We start from the raw sequence: 24,992 nt of genomic DNA on the forward strand, positions 1-24,992 counted from the left end.
ATATTAACTAAAACATTGTCCCCCGCATAGTTCCTTTTTATATTAACTAAAACATTATCCTCCCCCATAGTGCCTTTTTACATTAACTAAAACATTGTCCTCCCCCATAGTGACTTTTTATATTAACTAAAGCATTGTCCTCCCCCACAGTGTTTTTTTATATTAACTAAAGCATTGTCCTCCCCCATAGTGCCTATTTATATTAACTAAAACATTAGCCTCCCCCATAGTGCCTTTTTACATTACCTAAAACATTGTCCTCCCCCATAATGCCTTTTTGTATTAACTAAAACATTGTCCTCCCCTATAGTGCATTTTAATATTAACTAAAAGAATGTCCTCCCACAGTGCCTTTTTATATTACCTAAAACATTGCCCCCCCCATAGGGCCTTTTTATATTAACTAAAACATTATCTTCCCCCCATAGTGCCTTTTTATATTAACTAAAAGACTGTCCTCCCCAGTGCTTTTTTATTTTAACTAAAACATTGTCCTCCCCCTTAGTGCCCTTTTATGTTAACTAAAACATTGTCCTCCCCCATAGTGCCTTTTTATATTAACTAAAACATTGTCCTCCCCAATAGTGCCTTTTTATATTAACTAAAAGACTATCCTCCACAAGTGCCTTTTTATATTACCTAAAACATTCTCCCCCCCAGGGCCTTTTTATATTAACTAAAACATTGTTCTTCTCCATAGTGACTTTTTATATTAACGAAAAGACTGTCCTCCCCCAGTGCCTTTTTATGTTAACTAAAACATTGTCCTCCCCCCATAGTGCCTTTTTATATTAACTAAAACATTGTCCTCCCCCATAGTGCCTTTTTATATTAACTAAAAGACTGTCCTCCCCCATGTCTTTTTATATTACCTAAAACATTGTCCCCCCACATAGGGCCCCTTTATATTTACTAAAACATTGTCCTCCCTTATACTTCCTTTTTATATTTACTAAAACATTGTTCTCCTCCATAGTGCCTTTTTATATTAACTAAAACATTGTCCTCCCCCATAGTGCCTTTTTATATTAACGGAAACATTGTCCTCCCCATAGTGCCTTTTTATATTAACTAAAACATTGTCCTCCCCCATAGTGTCTTTTCATATTAACTAAAACATTGTCCTCCTCACAGTGCCTTTTTATATTAACTAAAATATTGTCCTCCCATAGTGCCCTTTTAGATTAACTAAAATATTGTCCTCCCCAAAAGACTGTCCTCCCTCAGTGCCTTTTTATATTAACTAAAACATTGTCCTCCCCCATAGTGCCTTTTTATATTAACTAAAACATTGTCCCCCCATAGTTCCTTTTTATATTAACTAAAACATTGTCCTCCCCATAGTGCCTTTTTACATTAACTAAAACATTGTCCTCCCCCATAGTGACTTTTTATATTAACTAAAGCATTGTCCTCCCCTACAGTGCTTTTTTATATTAACTAAAGAATTGTCCTCCCCCATAGTGCCTTTTTATATTAACTAAAACATTGCCCTCCCCCATGGTTCCTTTTTGTATTAACTAAAACATTGTCCTCCCCTATAGTGCATTTTAATATTAACTAAAAGACTGCCCTCCCACAGTGCCTTTTTATATTACCAAAAACATTGTCCCCCCCACAGGGCCTTTTTATATTAACTAAAACATTATCCTCCCCCCATAGTGCCTTTTTATATTAACTAAAAGACTGTCCTCCCCAGTGCCTTTTTATTTTAACTAAAACATTGTCCTCCCCCTTAGTGCCCTTTTATGTTAACTAAAACATTGTCCTCCCCCATAGTGCCTTTTTATATTAACTAAAACATTGTCCTCCCCAATAGTGCGTTTTTATATTAACTAAAAGACTATCCTCCACAAGTGCCTTTTTATATTACCTAAAACATTCTCCCCCCCAGGGCCTTTTTATATTAACTAAAACATTGTTCTTCTCCAAAGTGACTTTTTAAATTAACGAAAAGACTGTCCTCCCCCAGTGCCTTTTTATGTTAACTAAAACATTGTCCTCCCCATAGTGCCTTTTTATATTAACTAAAACATTGTCCTCCCCCATAGTGCCTTTTTATATTAACTAAAAGACTGTCCTCCCCATTGTCTTTTTATATTACCTAAAACATTGCCCCCCACCCATAGGGCCTCTTTATATTTACTAAAACATTGTCCTCCCTTATACTTTCTTTTTATATTTACTAAAGCATTGTTCTCCTCCATAGTGCCTTTTTATATTAACTAAAACATTGTCCTCCCCCATAGTGCCTTTTTATATTAACGGAAACATTGTCCTCCCCATAGTGCCTTTTTATATTAACTAAAATATTGTCCTCTCCCCATAGTGCCTTTTTATATTAACTAAAATATTGTCCTCCCCATAGTGCCTTTTTATATTAACTAAAATGTTGTCCTCCCCAATAGTGCCTTTTTTATTAACTAAAACATGTCCTCCCCATAGTGCCTTTTTATATTAAACATAACATTGTCCGCCACCATAGTGCCTTTTTTACATTAACTAAAACATTGTCCTCCCCCATAGTGCCTTTTTATATTAATTAAAACATTGTCCTCCCCATAGTGCATTTTATATTAACTAAAACATTGTCCTCCCACATAGTGCCTTTTTATATTACCTAAAACATTGTCCTCCCCATAGTGCCTTTTTATATTAACTGAAACATTGTCCTCCCCATAGTGCCTTTTTATATTAACTAAAACATTGTCCTCCTCCATGGTGCCTTTTTATATTAACTAAAACATTGTCCTCCCCCACAGTGCCTTTTTTATTAACTAAAACATTGTCCTCCCCCATAGGGCCTTTTTATATTAACTAAAACATTGTCCTCCTCCATAGTGCCTTTTCATATTATCTAAAACATTGTCCTCCCACATAGTGCCTTTTTATATTACCTAAAACATTGTCCTCCCTCATAGTGCCTTTTTATATTAACTAAAACATTGTGCTCCCCCACAGTGCCTTTTTTATTAACTAAAACATTGTCCTCCCCCATAGGGAGTTTTTATATTACCTAAAACATTGCCCTCCCCCATAGTGTCTTTTTATATTATCTAAAACATTGTCCTCCACCATAGTGCCTTTTTATATTAACTAAAACATTGTCCTCCCCCATAGGGCCTTTTTATATTACCTAAAACATTGCTCACCCCCATAGTGTCTTTTTATATTATCTAAAACATTGTCCTCCCGCATAGTGCCTTTTTATATTACCTAAAAATAGAAGTTATGTCCTTACCATAACGTTCCATGTGGAGTGTTCATCTCGCCTTTGTTCTTACACATGGGTTCGGCTCCGTGCCGGCCTCTTGCAAGCTCTGCATCGAGAAGAAGCTCGAGACAATCTAATACCCACAATCCCCCTCTGCCTTTACCTCAGATCTAGTTTGCAAGCAAACCAATCTCCAGAGAGAGCACATTCATGCTTACATCACATATGCACAGAAACAAGAGTCTATACATAACTATATATATATAAAAGAACAAATAGACATATATATATATATATATATATATATATATATATATATATATATATATGCCAACTATGTACACAACATCTGCAAAGCAGTAGCAGAATGCTCCCGGCCAGGCATCAAAAGAACGTTCTTCTTAATGGCGGGAGGGTGGGAATGTAAGAACAAAGGCGAGATGAACACTCCACATGGAACGTTATGGTAAGGACATAACTTCTATATGTGATAGTGTTCAATCTCGCCGTTTGTTCTTACACATGGGTAGCGTCCCTAGCTCCTTGTTCCTGAGGAACTCACGGAAGGACGTTCTTGTGCACAGTGGGACCAAAGGTTGCTCTGTCCCTAGAAGCCTTGTCTACCTTATAATGAGAAATGAATGTATGTGGCTTAGACCAAGTAGCAGCCGCTGAAATAGCATCTAGTGGTAGGCGGGCTGCATGAGCCAGAGATGTAGACACTGACCTTGTGGAATGTCCTTTGGGTTTGTGTAAGAGAGTTAGATTTGAGGAATCATAGACATAGATTATACAATCCGTTAGCCACTTAGAAAGAGTTCTTTTGGTAACGCTAGCCCTTTCCTGCTATCAGCAAAGGCCACAAAAAGTTGATCAGTTTTTCTGTGATCTTTTGTTCTATCCAAGTAAAATCTTAGTTGTCTGTGAACATCTAATTTGTGCAACATATACTCCATTTTGTTGGAGTGATTTTTTGAAGAAAGTGGGTAATTCAATGGACTGATTAATATTGTTAATAGAACACACTTTAGGGAGGAAGGATGAATTAGTTCAAGAGAAACTCTGTCAGAGTGAAAGATCAAATAAGGGTGCTTGATGGAGAGCCTGAAGTTCAGATACTCGCCTAGCGGAAGTAATGGCTACCAAAAGAGAGTCTTCCAGGACAAAAATTTTAATGGGCAAGAAGAGGCAGGTTCAAGGGGGCAACATTAATTTAGATAACAACAAGTTTAGACTCCAAGGTGACGTGGAGATCTGACTGGTGGTCTAATATGAAAACCCTTTTAAAAGGCTTTACAAAGTCTGTGGGCCATAACAGGAGCCCCACATTCTTCCACATGGAAATTTGAAATGGCAGCCAGTTGGACTCTTAGTGTAGCAGGAGAAGCACACTGTTGGAATAAGTCCGTTAAAAACTCCAATATTTTATTCAAAGGAGCTATAAAGGATCCACTTGCTGTGTATTCGCCCAGAATACAAATCGCTTCCATTTACTAGAATATGTTTTAGTAGTGGAAGCTTTATGAGAAGCCACCAATATATTCGAACTGCTGGCGAAAGGAGATCAGACCAGGCAAAGTAGGGAAGAGGAGCAACCAAGCTGCTAGATGGAGGGACGGAGTGCGGGATGGGGAGCCCCTGACGAGTGAGTCAATAGATCTGGCTCTGGGTCCAGAATCCAGGGTCCCGAATGCAGTGTGTCTTCAGGAAGGAAACCAAATTTGACGAGGCCAGAATGGGGCAATGAGGATTATTGTCCTGTGAAGGTTTCTGGCTTTCTGGAGAAACTTTGATATCAGGGAAATGGAGGAAATGCGTACAGGAGTCCCGGGGGCCAATCGTGAATCAGTGCGTCCCTGGGGACTTCCCTGGAGGGTAATAGGGCAAAGTAGCTCCTGCATTTGGCGTTCATTGGAGCATAAACAGATCGCTTGGAAGGCTGGCCCCACATGCGAAAAATCCTTTTCGCCACTGACTGTTTTAGGGACCACTCGTGCGGTAACAGAATTGCTCTGCTCAGCCTGTCGGCTATGGCGTTGGATGACCCGGGATGTGCGTTGCTATTAGAAAGCGACCCGTGGACTCCGCCCACTGCCAGATTCTCATGGCCTCTCTGCATAGCTGATAGGACTTGGTTCCCCCTTGCTTGTTTATGTACCAGACTACCGACATGTTGTCCGTCTGAACTGCAATAGTTCCTAGAGGAAGAAGGGGAGCAAAGTGTTGCAACGCTAGAAACACTGCCCTCAACTCTAGAACATTGATGTGCAGATTGTACTCCAAATTGGTCCATTCGCCTTGGACTGTCTGTCCCTGAAAGATGCCCCCCCCACCCTATCAGGGAAGCGTCCATGGTCACCGTAACTGTAGGCGTGGGTAGCACAAATGGTCTCCCCTTGGAAAGGTTGCACGTTTGAAGCCACCAGTTTAGATGTGTCTTGCATGTTTTCGTTATAAGAATCTCGTGTGTTAGAGGTAGTTGTTGAAATGACCATTGTGCAAACAGCAGCCATTGTAGGACTCTCATGTGCAGCCTTCCCAAGGGTATTGCAATAAGGGAGGCTGACATGAGTCCCAAAACCTTCAGTACCAGTTTTGCTGGAGATTTCCTTGACGAAAGTAGAAGACGTATGTGAGTCTGAAGTGATAATATCCTTTCTGGGGGAAGTCTTAGAATTAACTGACTTGTGTTTAATTCTGCTCCTATGAACAAGATATTTTGTGATGGCTGAAGCAAGGATTTTCAGTTTACGGAAATCCCTACGTGAACACACAGTTGAAGGGTAAAGTCCCTGGCCTGTAATAGTTGACGCTGGGTGGTGGCAGAAAGGAGCCAGTCGTCCAGATCACGGAAACACCTGGAATCCTTGGCGTCTCAAGTGAGGCGCTACCACTGCCATGCATTTGGTGAAGACCCTGGGGCTGAGGTCAGACCAAAGGGCAGGGCTCGAATTGAAAGTGACTGGCCCCAGCCGGAAGCGCAAATTATCTCTGGATGCCCTGGCCATTTTGATGTGGTAGTATGCATCTTCTAGATCTATTGAGCACATCCAGTCGTCCTTCTGTAAGAATGGAAGGATCGATTGAAGTGTGACCATTCGGAACTTTTCTTTCCTGACGAAGGTATTGAGGTAGCTTAGGTCCAGGATGGGCCTCCAGTCCCCTGTTTTCTTTGGAACTAAAAAGAACCTTGAGTAAGTCCCGAATCCTTGCTGGTCCGCTGGGACTGGTTGGATGACTCTTTTTTCTAGCAGCTTTGAAATTTCTATAACTGCTGGCTCTCGCAGATGGGGCGGTACATCTGGGAGTCTTTTCTTTGGAATGGGATAGGATAGAAAGGGTATGTTGTAACCTCTGGTAGCCACGCTTTTTACCCACTTGTCTGTAGTTATATTTTGCCAGGCCTGAGGGTATAAAGCTAAGCGACCCCGACTGCCTCCAGAGCAGGACAGTCGGGCCTCCTCTCAGGAGTGCTGGAAAGGTTTACCAGGAGTGTATCCCTGTCACCGTGATCTTGCGGACCCCTCTGCCGCCTGGGCGGCGTCTTCCACCTCTGCCCCTCCTCTGCCTCTAGAGGGGCATCTCCCTGTGTGCCTGGGAAAGATCCTTGGGGTTTTGAAACCACATTTTTCCACCACGTTGCCCTTTGGGGTACGCGGTCTGGTTGGGGTGGAAAACGGACTGCGACAGCAGACAGAGACTTTCCCTCCAGTTCACACCGGGTAAGGGTCTCCTTTACTTTGGGGCCAAAGAGAGTGGCACCGTCAAATGGGGCGTTAGTAAAGGAAGACTTGAAGGCTTCATAAAGGAACATAAGCGCATCCAGGATTGTCTGCGAAGAGCAATCGCTGAAGCTGCTGCCCTACTCGAACCTTGGCTGCGTGAAATCAGCCTCATGGGCGAGTTCACAATGGATGTAAGGGTATTAAGTTGCTGTCACTTTCTCTGAGACAGCGCATCTGTAGTACCATGGAGGGTATCTCCCAACTCTTTGACTAGATCCCTCTGTAGGCGTGTAAAATGGGTCAAATAGTTCAGGGATCGCATGGAAAAAGCAGCTGAACTACAAATGCGGTACCCGTACCTATCCATCGTCCTAGAATCTTTATTAGGGGATGGACAGATGAGGAAGACTCTGACATCTCCTTTTTCGTGGCGCTGCCACCATAGCGTCCACTGGAACTCCTTTTGTTAAGTAGGTCTTGTCCTGAGGTGCCGTGATGTATTTATTGGGTTTCCTTGGGACTGGTTCCACTGTGTCAGGAGCCTCCGCCCTTCGAGCAATTAGTTCCATTAATTCGTCGAAGGGAGGAGTGACCCAGGAGGAAGAAGGGCGAGCACCAAATGCCTTCAGCAGAACTGACTCATCCTCAGAAGGTGGAAGGGACTGCCAGTCACCTCTCTGTTTCAGGATCTCCAATATGTCCGAAAAAGAGACATCTTCTGAAGGTGACTTAGGGGACCCTTCTGACTCATCTAAGTCAGTATCAGATGTCAAGGATTCTTGTGGAGAATCCAAGTGTCTCCTCTTACACAATCTTTTCCTAGGGACTTCTTAGGTGGGAGCATCCGAAGAAGCCTCCGAGGAAGAGGGGGCACCCTCCAGGGGTGGCTGAGACACTGGTGCCCGACGCTTGGATGTGGCCGTGGGTGCAGAGGAGGATAACGGCCCTTTATGGGGAGGAGAGGTTGCTTCCACTGATGTGGTTGTCTGGGTACTCAACACCTTCCTCATTAGGTCGAGCGCCCCGGGTCCCGCATCGAAGAATCTCGGTTCGAAGAAATGGGAAGAATCCCGACACAGGCACCGAAGGCATCGACCCGAGGGAGCCGAATCGATCGCCCGAGGCCCGAGGAAGAGTCGGAACCAGCGTCGGTTCGACTCGGCCCGGAACCAAGGACAGATCGTCGGCTCGAGACTCGGTATCGGGTCCGGCCAGTCGAGGTGAGAGGAACAGACCGAGAAAAAGGCGGTTCTGGACCGAGGGCTCCACAATCAGAAGATCAGCCTCTTCCGGCTCCAAAGACTGAACAGGTCTCGGAGGAGGAATGGATGGAGACACTGGGAGGCCTTCAAGTTTCGACACCAACTGGGTGGAAACGAAATAAGTTTGGACAGGGCGAATGCTCCAATAACTTCTGCACCACGATCCACATCGATATCAGAGAGTTTTGAAGAAGAGCGGGTCGAAGGAACCGAAGGCGGAGCCGACCTCAATAAGGTCGAAGGAGGGAGCTCCATCACGGTTCCAAGACTCGAGGCTCAGGAACCGATACCAGTTGAACACTCAGCCCGAAGTCTGTGGAACCGGTGATCTAACTTTTGCTGAAGAGCTCGGCGCCGATGACTTGGGCTCCGTCGTCTTCGATTCCTTAGAGGATTTCGATGCCTGGTCAGAAGCATCCAGAGCCTCCTGAAAAGAAGGTTTTAATAAACCTCTGTCCATGAGTTTCCTGCGCCTATCTGTCATGACCCTCCCACTAAAAGAGTGACAGATAGAACAGTCCTCTTGCAAGTGGAGAGGGCCAAGGCAGTAGACGCAGGAACTATGGTTGTCAGTCACTGACATTTTCTGGCCACACTGACAACGCTTAAATCCTGATTTTACCTTATCAGACATTTTACAAGAGAAAGACAAGTCCAGTAATATAGTCAAATCCGAGAAAAAAGTGTCAAATCCTTTTTAAAATTTAAGAAGGGTTGTAGGCCCCGAAAAACTCTAACCGATTAATAAGATTAACGGTACCGAGAATTTAAGCCACTCAACACACAATCACTCACTATATCGAGATATATCTAATAGAACAAAAAAATCCAATAAAATATAACAAATTAAGTTATATCTTAACTTTAGATGCTCGAGCTAGCTCCCAGCGATGCGAACGCAGCAGCGGCAAACTAGATCTGAGGTAAAGGCAGAGGGGGATTGTGGGTATTAGATTGTCTCGAGCTTCTTCTCGATGCAGAGCTTGCAAGAGGCCGGCACGGAGCCGAGGATCGGCTCCGAACCCATGTGTAAGAACAAACGGCGAGATTGAACACTATCACATCATTGTCTACCCCCATAGTGCCTTTTTATATTAACTAAAACATTGTGCTCCCCCACAGTGATTTTTTTATTAACTAAAACTTTGTCCTCCCCCATAGGGCCTTTTTATATTTCCTAAAACATTGCCCTCCCCCATAGTGCCTTTTTATATTATCTAAAACATTGTCCTCCCACATAGAGCGTTTTTATATTACCGAAAACATTGTCTTCCCCCATAGTGCCTTTTTATATGAACTAAAACATTGTGCTCCCCCACAGTGCCTTTTTTATTAACTAAAACATTGTCCTCCCCCACAACGCCGTTTTATATTACCTAAAACATTGCCCTCCCCCATAGTGCCTTTTTATATTATCTAAAACATTGTCTTCCCCCATAGTGCCTTTTTAAAGAAATGGTAATCTGGAAAGTACTTCCATATAGCAAATCCAATCCAAGAAAATGTAAAGATGTTACTGCTCTGTGCTACGACTCAAAGCAAAAAACTAGAAGAACTCCTCACCCTACAGAATGCTGACAGCTTTGTGGTCACTAATACATGGTTTAATGTCACAGAGAGCACACTGGCAGTGCAAGGCTTTAATGCCATCCACACATTTAGACTAGCTATTGCACAGACATGGACTAAAGGTAGAGATGTCTCAATTTACTTTAAAAATAAATATACCTCAAGGCTGGTCAAACAGGACAATTTTCTTGAGCTACTCCATGTTCAAATTACCACAGGCAAAATCCAATACTAGTACCTTGTAGGCTATAGGTTCCTCTGTATGACCCAGAAAACCCATATCATATATTTATACTTATTGAAAACACTCACCATCCAACCTATTACCATATTCATTGGCGACTTTAATTACCCCACTATTAACTGGGAATCATATACCATACCAAGCATATAGGCACAGAGATTCCTGCATTTTGTAAACACAAACTCCCTGAACCAGATTGTGAGTACACTAACCTGGGTGCAACCATACTGGATCTGGTCCTCACTAGTATGGGAGAGTGCAGAACTCCACTTAGTGTAATGTCTTCTCTGGTAAGGTCTCCTTTGAAGTAACAGTAACAGAGCCAAAATATATAGAAAACCTACTGTCCAACAAATTCAGCTCCAACTTTAACCATCTCTCCCCTTCAACCTTTCCTTAGGAAGTACCATCTAATATAACTCCTCCTGCTATCACTAGGGAACTTGTCCATAATACTGTCTGTAAGGTGAAAAACACTGCATCACTGGACCCAGACAGTATCTGAGGATGCCTTCTAAATAGCAGGAAACATGACATATTAAGCCCTCTGGAATTGCTGTTTAACTGTAGCCTCTAAACAGGCTTGGTGCCTCATAAATGGAGAACAGCAACTGTCATTCCTCAGAACAAAGGTGGACAATCTGCAGACCTTGGAAACTGCAGATCTGCAAGTCTCACTTGTTTCATATGAAAAGCAATGGAACAAATTATCTAGGAAATGATCAATAATGACATAGTAAACCTCCAAATATTTGACAAAATCCAGTTTGGTTTCATCAAGGACAGGTCAGGCCTACTCAAACTGATGGACATCATTGTGAAGGTCACCAAAGCAATGGATGAGGGAAGAATCATTCACACTGCCTTCCTTGACCTAGCCAAGGCATCTGACACAACACCCCACTCAGGCATTGTTGACAAACTCAAGCAGTTAAGTACAAATCCTTATGTCACCCAGTGGATAGCCAGCTGACTCACAGACAGGACGCAGGAAATTAGAATTGGGGAGTTCACCTCTACAAAGAGGCCAGTCACAAGCGGGGTCCCTCAGGAATCAATCCTTGGACATCTCCTTTTAGGCATTTACTTCTACAAAGTCAAGGCCAATGTCAGTGGCCTCTGGCTGAGTAAATTTTCAGATGATTGCAAATTAGGAGCTGTAATTGAATCCCTCACCGACACAAATGTTCTCCAAGAAGGGCTGACAGAAACAACCGGTGTCTGAGCCATGGACTAAAATTAAATGCCAAGAAATGCATAATAGTATCCTCCAGGAAGTCATCCACCCCTGGAAACTATCACATCGACAACACACCTGTAAGAGTTGACCCAGTAGTCAGGGACTTGGGACCACACATAGACAGTAATCTAGCCTTTGATCATCACATGTCTAAAGTAGTGAGGAAACCATTTTATGTTGTGTAACTTATAAACAAAGGTATAACATCTAGGTCAAAGGAAGTCATTGTTCCACTGTATTTGGCATTTATCAGACCTATCATTGAGTACTGTGACTCTTTTGGTATGTACCTAACCAGGCATATCTAATAACTGGAATGTCTACAGAGGTTCCTCACTGAAGGAATACAGACCTTAAGCAACATGTCCTATGCAGACCACCTCAAGGCCATATCCCTGTATTCTATGCCTGGCATACAAGGCATTGTTAGACCTCACTCTGATGGATCCCCTGCATATCTGCAAAACAAACAGCACCAGAATTACCCATTCGAAATACTTAAACATTTCCTGTGATATAAATAGGACCTGCTGGAGAGTCAAGTATTTATCCCAGAGACTACCCCGTCTCTGGCATAGGCTTCCCACCCATGTGAAGCAGAGCTACTCCCTAATCCAATTTAAGTGTAACTTGAACAATTGGATGGGGGACAGGAAATTCATCCCTGGTTTGGCACCTATGTCAATAATGGACACAGGCACTCTGTAAATGTTTTTTCTCCAAGGCTCCTGCTTGTAAATGTTATATTTACCAAACTGTTGCTCACACTTATTAAGCGTGCCAGAACTTACCATAGGTTTGGGATACGTGTTAGACTTAAAAAGGCCATTGTGGTCATTAGCCTAGTAAATACCTATGAACCTGTAATGTGTGCATGCTGTAATTAACTTGCAAAATTGTTTATGGAAATATAGGAATGCCATGCAGATGGTTATTAGCACTTCACTAATTTATTTTGTGCTTTTAAATAGTTGGAGCATGTCTTTAAGGTTGGCAGTATCTGAGAGAGGTTTTGCTGTCAGCTAGAAAAAGCGGCCCAGTTTTCAGCCACAGAATGGATCCTGGCCTGGTTCACCATGTAGTGCTCAAATGTCATGCAAAATTATGTATTTTGTGCAGAGAAGGAAATATCACTACATGCAGGCATGAAAAATCTCAGTTGGATATGAGTATGAATTACTAAGTGATAATTATATTTTACAAGGGCACATATGTGGTCCCAACTATCAGCAGCTTCTCAGAAGAGATGCTAGCATGTGTTTATACAATCTCACTCCCTACCAGCTCAGCAATGTTTAGATGTACGGATATGTTTTTAAATGCATGTTTTGAAGTATTGTCGTGCTGTGATAAGGAAACTGGGTGAGAAGTGGGTGAGAATTAAATGTTTACATGCATGCACCTGTGGAGGTATTGTCGTGCTGTGATAAGGAAATTGGGTGAGAAGTGGGTGAGAATTAAATGTTTACATGCATGCACCTGTGGAGGTATTGTCATACTGTGATAAGGAAATTGGGTGAGAAGTGGGCAAGAAGTAAATGTAAGGAGCTAGTGTGGGGTGAATGGCTAGTAAGAATTTGGGAATTTCCTGGGAGAGTTTGGAATATATTTGTGGTAATTAAGTATGTGTTTTGGCAGCATCTAGTTAAGTTTATTTATATTGTGTAGAAGCAGAAGTAGGGATATTATTAAACAGATAAAGTGAAGTTGTAAAATGCACTTGGGAAAGGAAAACATGCTGTGTTGCAGACTATAATAAGTGAAGTAAAATACTCCGTTTTAATGATATACTGTTGTAAATTGCAATGTCAGTATGAATCTTGAAGTCCTCCTCTCCTTTCAGTAAGTACCATGGAATGTTTAATATTACATCAGACAGAGAGAGCCTTAATTTAACATCTGCTCTGAATGATCGCACTTCAGGAGTGTAGCACCTACTTAAAGTTATATCACAATGTCAGAACTGGAAAATAAACAGCTTGTGTATGAATAGAAATCACAGTCTTCTGAGCTTTCTGACATCAGAGAAGACTGCAGTATGCTTTCTGCTGAGCCATTCACATTGTCACTACACAAGGACCAAGCCACTCCACTGGTTCCATTCTGGAAGACAGAAAAACAAATAAGACATTACCATAACAAGACCTTGATAAATATTGACCCATTAGTCTTACATGTAAAGCTATGGAACATAATCTGGACATTAAATTTTACTAACTATGGATCCTTATCAACTTGGCTTTGCCCACAAGAAGGTCTTGCCCATTTTGTTCCCAGCCTCATTAATTTGTTTGAAAAAGTTACTGCACTAGTAGTGATATTGGTTCTGCAGTGCATAAAGTAAGTCTGGACCTGGCCAAAGCCTTTGACACTATTCCCCATGCTGGCATTATTGATAAATTTGTAAATCTAAAAATAAATCCTAATGATGTATGGTGGATAGCTAGCAGGTGTATAGAGGAAACCATGTGGTTAGAGTTGGAGGTGCCCATTCTGAAAGCAAAAAAAATAAATAAATATATATATATATATATATATATATATATATATATAGTATTGTAGGGCCCATTTTTGGCCATCATCTACGTGGCACATATTTTTCAAACCTTCAACCCAACACACCTGTTCTGTGATTATCTAAGTTTGCACAGGACTGAAAATGGGAGTTGTCATTTGATTTTCCACTGACTCAGAACATGGAATAGACCATAATAACACTTGGTGCGAGGACAGCTGTCTCAAATTAAATGTAAAAACAAAGGAAGTATAATTAATTTTAGTAAGCAAAATATTTTCCCCATGCCATATAAGTGACACACCTCTTCAGTTACACAGTGTTGTAAGAGATCTTGGCATTTTTATTGATAATTCCTTATCTTTTGACCATTACATCATAGGAGTAGTTAGGGAAGCCATCTGTCTGTCTCATCTCATTTCTAAAGGCATCTCCTCTAGAACCAAAGGTGTTAATTTCCCCTCTACTCATATCTGATCAGACACATAATTGAATATAATACTCCTTTTCACATGTATATGTGTAAACCTATAACTCGATTGAGAGATCTCAGGACAGGCAGCCTCCCATCTATACTCAGTTTCTTATAGAAACCTTCATGGGGATTTATGTCCAACCTTTTCATTCATAAAAGTTCCAACCCAATTTGACCTATTTCTTCACAGAACAAATAGATCCTCCAATACCAGACAAAGGTCTTGAACTGTTTAATGTTGGTGGTTACAACTGAAGATGTATAACTCCGTAATTTGAAGTGTTTTACTTGGTAGTGGAACTAATTGTAGATTTTTCTTTGCTGTCTTTGCTGTGACACTTTGTGAGTGTTTATTTAATGCATAACAGAATTGGTTTATTGAGGATATAATAGAAGTTTTGTATTGCCCATCATTTCATACTGCATACTTGATAACTGCCATTGTGGAATACTGCATTACCAGTGACATACGTCTAAACATGTCTATTTGACTAGTCCACTTATCTGGTTAAGAAATGATCATTTAAAATAAAAATAAAGGTAGTCTCTGACCATCTCAAGACATTGCCAAATCCAATGTCTACATTTGCTTCAGCTGTATTAAATCCTCAGCTATTGTAGAACAGCAGGAGGCAATCTACAAGTTTCTCCAGTCAATGCTGTCTAATGGTAAATCATGCACATGAAACTGAAAGGCTGAGGTTTAAAACCCAGAGTAAAAAACAGTTAATTTTGCTGTTTCATTTCATGTTTGGAGCTTTTTATTTTCTGCTCCTTTTTTTCTTAATAAAATATTGTCAGAGTTTATATTCAAGCAAGATAAAAGCACACAGGGTGCAAAACAGTCCATCACCACATGGAGCAATTTACTGTTGAACTACTGGTGAGCATGATGCAGACATAAGATGAAGTCTATCGCCCTGTATTTAAATGCTTCAGAATTTGCTCAGAAGGCCGAAACGTCTGTGCATCGCTCACCGCCAAGGGGCATGTATGTAGTAAGTCAGTATGAAAAAGTAAGCAAGCTGCATCCTGAGGTGCATGGAGGCACACACTTTGCCCTTTAACCTTTTACTGTATTGTCTTTGCAACGTGGGCATGTCTTAGTTGCACTACAGGGTGATGCTTGGCTCTGTTCTGCAGCATATAAATGACCATTCTTATTTCTAAGGCTTTAACTGGCATGATGCCAATTTGCCCCAAAATGTGCTTGATTTGATTGTATAGTAATTGTTGAATGTTAGCAAGTTGTTAGTTTTGTTGTGCCTCTGGCTTGAGTGTGGAAGAAAATGGCTTTGGGCCAGCCCACAACACAGTTAACAAATTTAAGGTTACTAAATAAAGAATCAAGAAACCCCAATTGAAGTTGGGTGATTCAGTTGTATGAACATTGGAATACCCTGATAAACTTTTAGGAGTTATATTCACAAAGTTAATTTTTGTGGAACCTTTAGCGGTATGTGGCCTGTACTCTGAGGCATAAGGACTTTAAATATGTGACACTTCAGAGCAGGCTACAGTTATCTGTCTCATACTCCTGGAAAAAAAAAACGTACTGTATGATATATGCTGAGATAACTGTGGAACTCATTCCAATTTTATCTTTCTTCTTTCTGTCTCTTGCAAACTTTAGGAATGCAAACTTGAAGGAGGAGATTGCTGTAAGAACTGTACCCTAACGCTTGGCTCAAAATGCAGTAATGGACTTTGTTGTGATGCTTGCCAGGTAAATGCATCTTCATTATTCTTTTGAAAAACAAAAATCTGATGTTAATACACTAGCAGTAAGAATGTTCTTAGAATATTTTCTTATTGTCTGCATGTTGACTTGCATGAATAGATCTCCTCAGCATTTAATGACTGCTACAGTGGCTGTGTCAGGAGTTACTTGATCTTTGTAGTCTCCCTTAACTTCTGCTGATATACCCTAAATTATAGAATGAACAGTGTTTGCATATTTTAACATTTGAAGATTTGAGAAGGCCAGCCCACTTAGGTTCTTCCTTCCTCTCTTGTTGCACTTTATTTTTTTTTTCCACTTTATTCATTTGCTTTTGCTGTAGTTGTGTTTCCTCCTACTCTATTTTGCTTTTCTTAAAAGTACTCAATTTTATTTATTCTGCTGCATTTATTACTGGTTGGTCGTAGCCTGATTAAATTGTAACAAGTCTTTTGGTTTAAGCACTTGGGCTTCATACAGGCTGTTTTACATTAAGAAGGTTTGTGGCCTGCAGGTAGCTTACATCCTTCCAAGCTGGGAATTGCTAATTGAAGGCCCAGTGTCTGCTATTCCAAAAGTGTATTAGTTCTGGCTTAAGTACTTGGGCTTCAGGCCAGTTATTCTACATTAAGAAGGTTTGTGGTCTGCACTCTTGTGGGAGTAGAGGCTGGATTCTGTCATTCTGAGCTGGGAATTTCTGATCACAGGCTTATTGTGACTGCTTATTTGAACTGTTTCTTTTTGAAAGTGGTGCGCCTTGTTGCTGTAGCATAGATCAGATTCAGGCCTGCTGAATCTAGCTTTGTTTGTATAACTTGAGGCCCTGATCCAGGCCATCTTTTTTTTGGAGAAGGTTCCCCTGCACCCTAGTAAGCAGGGGTGTGCAGTTAGAACTTGTCTGATTGAAGACTGCTGGAACAGGGCTCAGTTTTGAGCTTTTTTTCTGGTTAATTTGTTTAAATCATTTTGTTTGTTATCTATTGTTTTATATATATATATATATATATATAATATATATATATATATATATATATATATATATATATATATATATATATAAAATTGCACATTATTCATCTGCTTTTACTGTATTTGTGTTTCTTCCTACTTTATTACCGGGTACATTGACTACAACTCTGATCTGTGATATATAACAATAATTATCCCTTTTCTGTGCTTTTAAACTGTTTTGAGTGTATCTGCTTTATTTTCTGAAAAAAAAAATATATATACTTGTTTCCCGCCTTTCTAAGCTAGTATAGTCCAGTTTTCAGGTTAGTGCTGAATTCAGGGCTGTGTTACAAATCTCTGTGTTTGCCCATACCTTACTTGGATAGAAGGAAGTTTCTCTGTTCACCTGTGAGAGAGGGGAGCTTTGAGCAGCCTATCTGTCCCTGGAGGAGTGGTTTCAGCCCAGAAATTAGTAATTAATTTGCCATTTTGGGCTAATTTCTATCTCTTTCATTTCCCTGCTATAAATACCATATTTGCCCGGTTTAGTGCGCCGGCCAGCACTGGTTAGCTAGGGTAAAACTATTCCTGGCTCCACAAAGTCTCCTCTTCAATTTTTCCCTTGGAACTAGACAAATGTTCAACTTAAGCACTCAAGCCATTCATTTCTCAGCCCGGCACTTACTCAAAACTTATAGCAAGCACTTATTAACCCTAGCACTAGACCCTCCTGTACTGTACAGAAGGGCAAGGCTCTCTATTCGACCTTACCAGCCATCCAGTAAAACAATTCCCTGTACCTATCCAGGCATGTCCAAAGGGCAGTTTCAGGTGTACTCTCCAGTCCAACTGGTGAATTTTGCCATTTTGAGGCAATGTTACAACTGTCTCATGTACACAGACAACCCCCTCCTCCTACCACCAAACACTGATACATGTGAGAGATGCAGTTATAAAGCCAAACTAGAGGCTAAACTCTCTCAACCCAAGAATGGATCAGACAGTCAAGAGGAGAAGGGAAATACTTGCATCACACCACCTGTCTTACATAGACCCATTAAACCAGCACCGGCAAAACACACACATAAATACAAGAAAACATACTCAGAGGCTCTAAATAAAAATCTGCACAACCAACAGAGACCTCCAAAGCAATCATCCACGCAACCTCCATCCCCCAACACAAACCATGAAACTCATACTTCACAAAACCAGTGTGCCGTGCAATCACAGCCCTTAAGGCAAAACAACATACCCAACATACTAGTAATAGGTGACTCTATAGTCAGGCACACTGATGTCCCACTCAATAGGCTGAATAAGGAGAAGGTTACTGTTAGCTGCCTGTCGGGTGCCAGGATCCGACACATAACACAAGCACTCAGGTCACTCCAGAACAAGTACAAATATGACTCTGTCATTGTCCATGTTGGTGTGAATGACCTGAGCCGTACCTCCCAGGACTACATGAAAAGAGACATGGAAGAGCTCTCTGATCATGTAGCCCAGGCCGGTATGACCCTGACCCCGAGCAGCATCCTGCCCTCACCAAGAATTATACCACGGTATAAAGAAAAAATTCTCGATTTCCACAATTGGCTACATTTCTGGTGTCATTCAAAGGGGATCCAGTGTCTGTCCGCCTGGGATGTCATGCTCGACAAGCCACGCTACTTCACTAGAGATGGCTTGCACCTGTCACCCTTAGGCTTTCGAATACTTGCCAAGGCTCTTGTCACCCCCATAGTGCCTTTTTTAGACAAGACTCAAAAGGCAAACCCACCGCTGTAAATAGCACAAGTAACAAATAACTGAGGGTAATGCTACTCAATGCCAGAAGTCTAAACGTCAAAATGCACGCACTCGAGGCACTCCTCAGTATGGAAAAAATCGATATATGTGCAGTAACAGAAACCTGGTTTAAGGCTCTAGAGAGCACCCCAGCACTACCAGGCTATAAACTCATACCATACATTTCGGCCACAGAACCAAAACCAAAATACAAAAGGCGGGGGTGTATCCATATTCATCAAGGATACCCACACCTCCAGGTTAGTGGCACAGCACGATGCTTCAAAGATCATCCACGTGCAACTAACAATGGGCAAAACTGCAATTCAAATTGTAGCTTGCTACAGATCACCCACCATGTCCCAGGACCCCCATTCCACATTTCTGGAAACACTGGGAAACATAAAGGTCCTACCAAACACCCTAATATTGGGTGATTTCAATTACCCAAACATTAACTGGGAGAACTACTCAAGTACTAACTCCCTTGCCCAACTTTTCGTAGAATTTATAAACTCAAATGCCCTGGTTCAACTGGTCAACGCTCCCACCAGAGGTGACAACATATTGGACCTGGTCATCACCAACATGGGTGACTGGTGTTCCACAGCAGAGGTCAACCCCTCGCTGGTTAGATCAGACCATAAACAAATCACATTGGATATCCATATTCCACCCCCACCCCCGGACAAGAAAGCCACCATGAAAAACTTTTCAAAAACAAACTTCACGTTACTTAAGACTGAGCTGGAAAGTTTCAAAGCCCCCATGCTGAAGGATAACACTGTCCAAGCTGCAAAATCCTTTACTAATGCATTCTACGGGCAGCTACAAGAATGCATGGATCGTGCCATCCCAAGCAAAACCAAGACTCACTCCTCCAAGAAAAGGAAACTGGTCGGGTGGACTCCTGCCATAAACAAGCTATACAATAGAAGGAGGAAACTAGTACAGAAAAGAGTAAAATCCCAAGAAGGGAAGACATCCCTGATCAGTATCAGCAGGAAACTGTGATCCCTCATAAAATCATCCAATGTGAGCTTTGAAAGAAAAATTGCCAAGGACTCCAAAGATAACCACAATTCATTCTTTAGCTATGTCAAGAGTCTAAAGTGGCAATGCTCAGATCTGCTTGGAGTTATTGCAGAATGGCACAAAATACACTGAACCGACCAATATCGCCAACATCCTGGCAGACAGGTTCAGCTCAAACTTCACCCCCCTCTCACCCCCAAAAGGGGCCATAACCATACAAGAAGAATGTAGAGTCCCTGAAATCACAGACACTCAGGTTAAAACAGCCCTGTCCAAAGCCAAAAACACAGCATCAATGGGACCAGACGGTGTCCCAGGCTGTGTCCTACATGAGCTCAAAGACGAACTAACCCCTCACCTAAACACACTGTTCAAACTCAGCCTCTCCACAGGCTACATATCCATAGAGTGGCGCACAACAATGGTTATTCCGCTCCACAAAGGTGGAGCCACAACAGACCCCGGTAACTATCTCCCTATAAGCCTGTCTAGCTTGGTCTGCAAGGCTATGGAGCACATCATCATGGAACTCATTAACAGAGACATTGGGAACCTCCAAACACTGGACCCTACCCAGTTTGGCTTTGTTAAGGGCAGATCATGCTTCCTAAACCTGGTGGACTTCTTTGAGACAATTACCAAGGCTATAGACGAGGGAAGGGTGGTACACACAGCCTACCTAGACCTCGCTAAGGCCTTTGACACCATTCCCTATTCTGGTATTATAGACAAGCTCACCAGCCTGAACATAAACCCCTACATCACAAGATGGGTTGCCAACTGGCTCACGGATAGAACCCATATGGTGACAGTTGCAGGAGCTAGGTCCGTCTCTAAACCGGTTACAAGTGTTGTTCCCCAGGGCTCAGTCCTAGGACCCCTCCTGTTTGGCATACACTTCTCAGAGGTACAGGCAAGCACAGGAGGACTATGGCTGACCAAGTTTGCAGACAGCTGCAAACTAGGAGCTATAATTGACTCTCTGGCTGACACAGACATCCTCCAAAAGGGTCTCACTGAGACAGATACCTGGTGTCAGAATCATGGCCTCAAGCTAAATGCCAAAAAGTGCATAGTCATCCCCTTTGGAAAAAAAAAAAATACCCACAAACTACCACATAGGTGGCAGACCCCTAAATACAGAAGACATAATAAGGGATCTTGGGGACCCAAGTAGATAGTAATCTCATCTTTGATAATCACATTGCCAAAGTGGTTACAAAATCCTTCTACGTGGCCCACCTAATCACAAAAGCGTTGGCATCCAGATCAAAAGAGGTCATTGTGCCCCTCTACTCATCACTCATCAGACCCATCTTAGAGTACAATGCCCCCTTTGGGATGTACCTTACAAGACACCTGCAACAGCTGGAAGGACCACAGAAGTACCTCACCAAGAGGATCAATGGCTTCAAACAGATGCCCTATGCAGCTCAACTGAAGAAACTCTAGTTGTACTCGGTTGCATACCGCCTACTCAGAGGTGATCTCTGCCTGACATACAAGGCCATGTCCAACCCAGAATTGATGGACATGCTGCACCTAAAGAAAACCTTATCCCCTCGAGCCACACGCTCTAGGGATCTAAACCTCACCACAACAATAAATAGGATGTGCTGGTGGGATAAATTCCTGTCCCAGAGACTTCCCATGCTTTGGAACAAGATCCCAATCTACATTAGGCAGAGCTCCTTTCTAACACTCTTCAAAAGAAACCTTGACGAGTGGATGGGAAACAGAAAGTTTACCTCAGGGATCACTTCAGTGGCCCTGCTGGACAGAGGCACAGGGAGCTAATCTAAGGGGATGGTGAAAGCCAACACATTCTGGCTAGGCTTATAAATGCCTTCAGGCAGATAGCCTAGTACCTACCTATGAACCTATAAAATAGATTATTTTTTTCTAAATTTCTCTCTAGTTGTCTTTAATGTCATGATCATTTTAAGATTGTGGCTTCCCATAATCTTTTTTTAGAAAAAAATATTCCTGACCAACACAACATGTTTTCTTTCCCTCAGACCAGAGCATATCATCATATAATCACTTAATTATGGCTGTGCTGTTCAAAAGGCAACTTTCCTTCGATTGCCTTGGAATATTTTCTTCTTTCACTCAAGTTGACTAGCATGGCATGAGAAGAGGAAGAAAAGATGAAAGAGAGCTCAAAGGGGCAGGAATGCCTTCACGGTGAGGTATGTAATTTAAAAAAAATTCCTTCTGTAGGTTTTCACTTCCAGATTCTGTGGTTAGAGGTTCAGCGGTGTTCATTTGAATGCCTCCCTACCTCCCCTAAATCCCCCCACCATATAGTTTATTCAGGGCGCCACCTAAGGAATGAGTCTCCTGGTTCTGCCAGACTATCAAACCCATTGCCTGCTTTACAGCTGATTTCCCACTCCACCTCTGTTAAAGCTCCTTCTGCTCATCTTATCTTTTCTTTAATTCAGTTGGTGATTCCATTACTTTGAGGTTTAATTTCCCCCACTTTTTATCTCCTCTCTGCCCTCTGAGGATACCTGTACTCCCAGTTCCATTTTGTTAAAATTATTAAAACCTTTCTTAATTTTTTTGCTGCTGCCATAAGACACTTCTCACAACAGCTTCATGAGGTGGTCACTTTTTCACAAATCTCCACTGCTTGTCTGCAAGTCATTAGGCTGTAACTATTATATGTCTTTCTCCCAGATGTTCATCGTGTTTCACTGTTGCAGTCATTACACTTGGATTATCCTGCTGGCAGGCGACCCGCAGTCGGTCCGAGTTCCAAAGTCTTGGTCCGGCGTCGGTTGCTGCCGCCTCTTCCCTGACGTCAGTGCGCCAGGGGTATAAAAGTTGCAACTGACGCCATTTTCTTCAGTCTTTCTTGCCGCGTGGTGCCCGAAGCAAAAGCAGTTCGCAAGTGCCAGTCGGCTGACTCCTGAGATTTTCAAATTTGAGTTTCAGAACCAAAGTCTTCAATAAAGCTAAGTACCCCGTTGGGGAAACTTTTTCTTGCTCCAGACCGGTGTCAGTAAAAGTTAATAATTGTATTTGTTGTGGGAAGCAAATACCTCATAAGGACTTTCACTCTTACTCTATTCCTTGCCTAGACCCTGAACACGATGTTACCAGTTGTCGGTTTTGTGCCAGATTCAATAAACGCACTATTAAATGTCAGTACAATTTTGTTTTACATTACTTTGGCCGAAGGTTTAATTACATAATGCCATTGGAACAACCGATGACCAGAATTTATAAGAAACGCAAAGACAAAGAAAAGGACAGGCATCCGAGGTCCAAAACCGACAATGAAGCCTCTTCAAGGCCAGTCGCCGGTTCGCCGGTTCTCAGTGAGGTGCTTTCGCAGCCCCTGACACCCACTACCTCAGAGCCACAGGCCGTAACCGACAGCCACATGGAGACTCCTAGGGCTGTGGAAACTCAAGGTATTGGGCCTATGGAAACTATTCCCTCAGATGGGTTCGGAGCCGCTGAGTAGGCATCGGCTTCTGAGGGTGTTTTCAGACCTTCACAGCTTACAATTAAGCCCACTTCAGCAGCCAAGGCAAAGTCAAAAACACCATTAAAGACAAGGAAACAAGTACAGCATTCTCCAGAACAGTCATCCATGCCAAAGAAACAGATGCTTAAAATGGCCGAAGACCTAATTACTTTAATCAGGGGTTCCCATCCCCCTCCTGACCAAAGGCCTAGGCAAGACACTGACCATGATTCCTCTGACCAGGTTTCCATTTCCTCTGATTCCTCTTCTGATCAGGGATGCTCTCTCCCTCCCTATGAGGACTCTGATGCAGAAGAGTCTATACCTTCAGCCTCTCCGCCTGATGATTATTCTTTTGGGGAAACCCTGCACACTATGAGGGAGCATTTCCACTGGGAAAGCCAGGATTATTCAGAATCGAAGAAAAGGCTCAGAGACTTCCTTTTATTGCCTCAGCACAGGCCCCTGGCTATCCCCCCTGTGCTTGATATTGTTGATGATGTTTTTTCTGAATCCAGTCTGTCTCCTGATTCTTTACCTCCTGCACCAGTCAAGCCAGACAGGTACTACAGGGTCCCTGACTCTCATAAGTTCCTTTACAAAAACCCTGCTGCAGACCCAGAAACAATTTCTCAGGGTCCTAAAGGGGTTAAGGCTTCCACTGCTAAAAATCCTGTCCCCTTCGATAGGGATTCCAGAGCTCTGGACAGATGGGGGAAAAAAGTTTACACTTCTGCTACTTTAGCTGTAAGGGCTTTAAATTGCCAGTTTCACATGCTTAAATATCAACAGTATCTCATGTTATTGTTAAAACAGAAAATGGTTTCAAATTTAGAAAGTCCTGACAGTAAAGAAATGCAGGATTTATTGCATGCAATTGAACAAGTGGGAAAGCATACTCCGCAATGTGGTTTTGATTCATTAGAGGCTTCTTGTAGAGCAGCAGTTACAGGCTCTGTTATTCGAAGGCATGCTTGGTTGAAAGAACAAAGTTTACCTGACCATGTTAAAGTAAAATTACAGGATGCTCCACTACAGCATGATACTTTGTTTGGTGTTAAGGCAGAGGAAGTGTTAAAGAAAATGGAGCATAAAGAAAAATCAATGCAGACAGTGAAGGATTTCTTACAGGTTCAACCACCTAGATTTAGCAGAAACTGGCCTTCAAAAAATTGGTCCTTTCCAGTGTCAGACAGGCCACAAAGAGGCAGATACAGACGCCCAAGAGGCAGATCTCAGCCCCAAGGCTCCTACAGACCTAAACAGTGGGGTGCTTCAGCCCCCAAAGGAGGGGAAGACAAATCACAACCTTATAGGAAACAATCCCAATGATTTCCCTCTACAAATGCCAAGCACTTATCTTTTGGCAGCTCCCCTAGGGGAAAAGCTAGCACTTTTCTCAAAAAATTGGCACATAGTCACCCAAGACCAATGGGTGCTGAGCATTGTTTCTCAGGGTTACAGGTTCCACTTCCACACGCTTCCAAAATCAAAAGGTATGCCAGACCTGCCGCAAAACCAATGGGCAGAGGCCCAAAAACAAATTTCTGCTCTTATGGACATGGAAGCTATTCAAAGAGTTCCACAGCAAGAACAGGGACAAGGTTTTTACTCAAGACTTTTCTTAATACCCAGAAAGGACAAAGCCTGGAGACCAGTACTGGACCTGTCAATCCTAAATACTTTCATGGATGTTCCAAAATTCAAAATGTTAACACTACAGCAACTTCTGCCCATGCTGGGCAAGAAGGCTTGGCTAGTTACTTTGGA

General features: G+C 42.3%; 1 protein-coding gene across 1 annotated transcript in view; it reads left to right on the forward strand.

Annotated features, from left to right (window-relative positions):
* ADAM22 (ADAM metallopeptidase domain 22) overlaps positions 1-24,992 on the forward strand; it is a 2,281,988-nt gene that overhangs the window by 1,753,031 nt on the left and 503,965 nt on the right. Inside the window, exon 17 of the mRNA XM_044066314.1 lies at positions 15,878-15,970. Coding sequence (XP_043922249.1) covers positions 15,878-15,970 — 93 coding nt within the window. The remainder of the gene's footprint in view (positions 1-15,877; positions 15,971-24,992) is intronic.

This window comes from Protopterus annectens, chromosome 3.part1, assembly GCF_019279795.1.
Source record: "Protopterus annectens isolate FY-2018-M chromosome 3.part1, PAN1.0, whole genome shotgun sequence".
In the NCBI taxonomy this organism is placed as follows: domain Eukaryota; kingdom Metazoa; phylum Chordata; order Ceratodontiformes; family Protopteridae; genus Protopterus; species Protopterus annectens.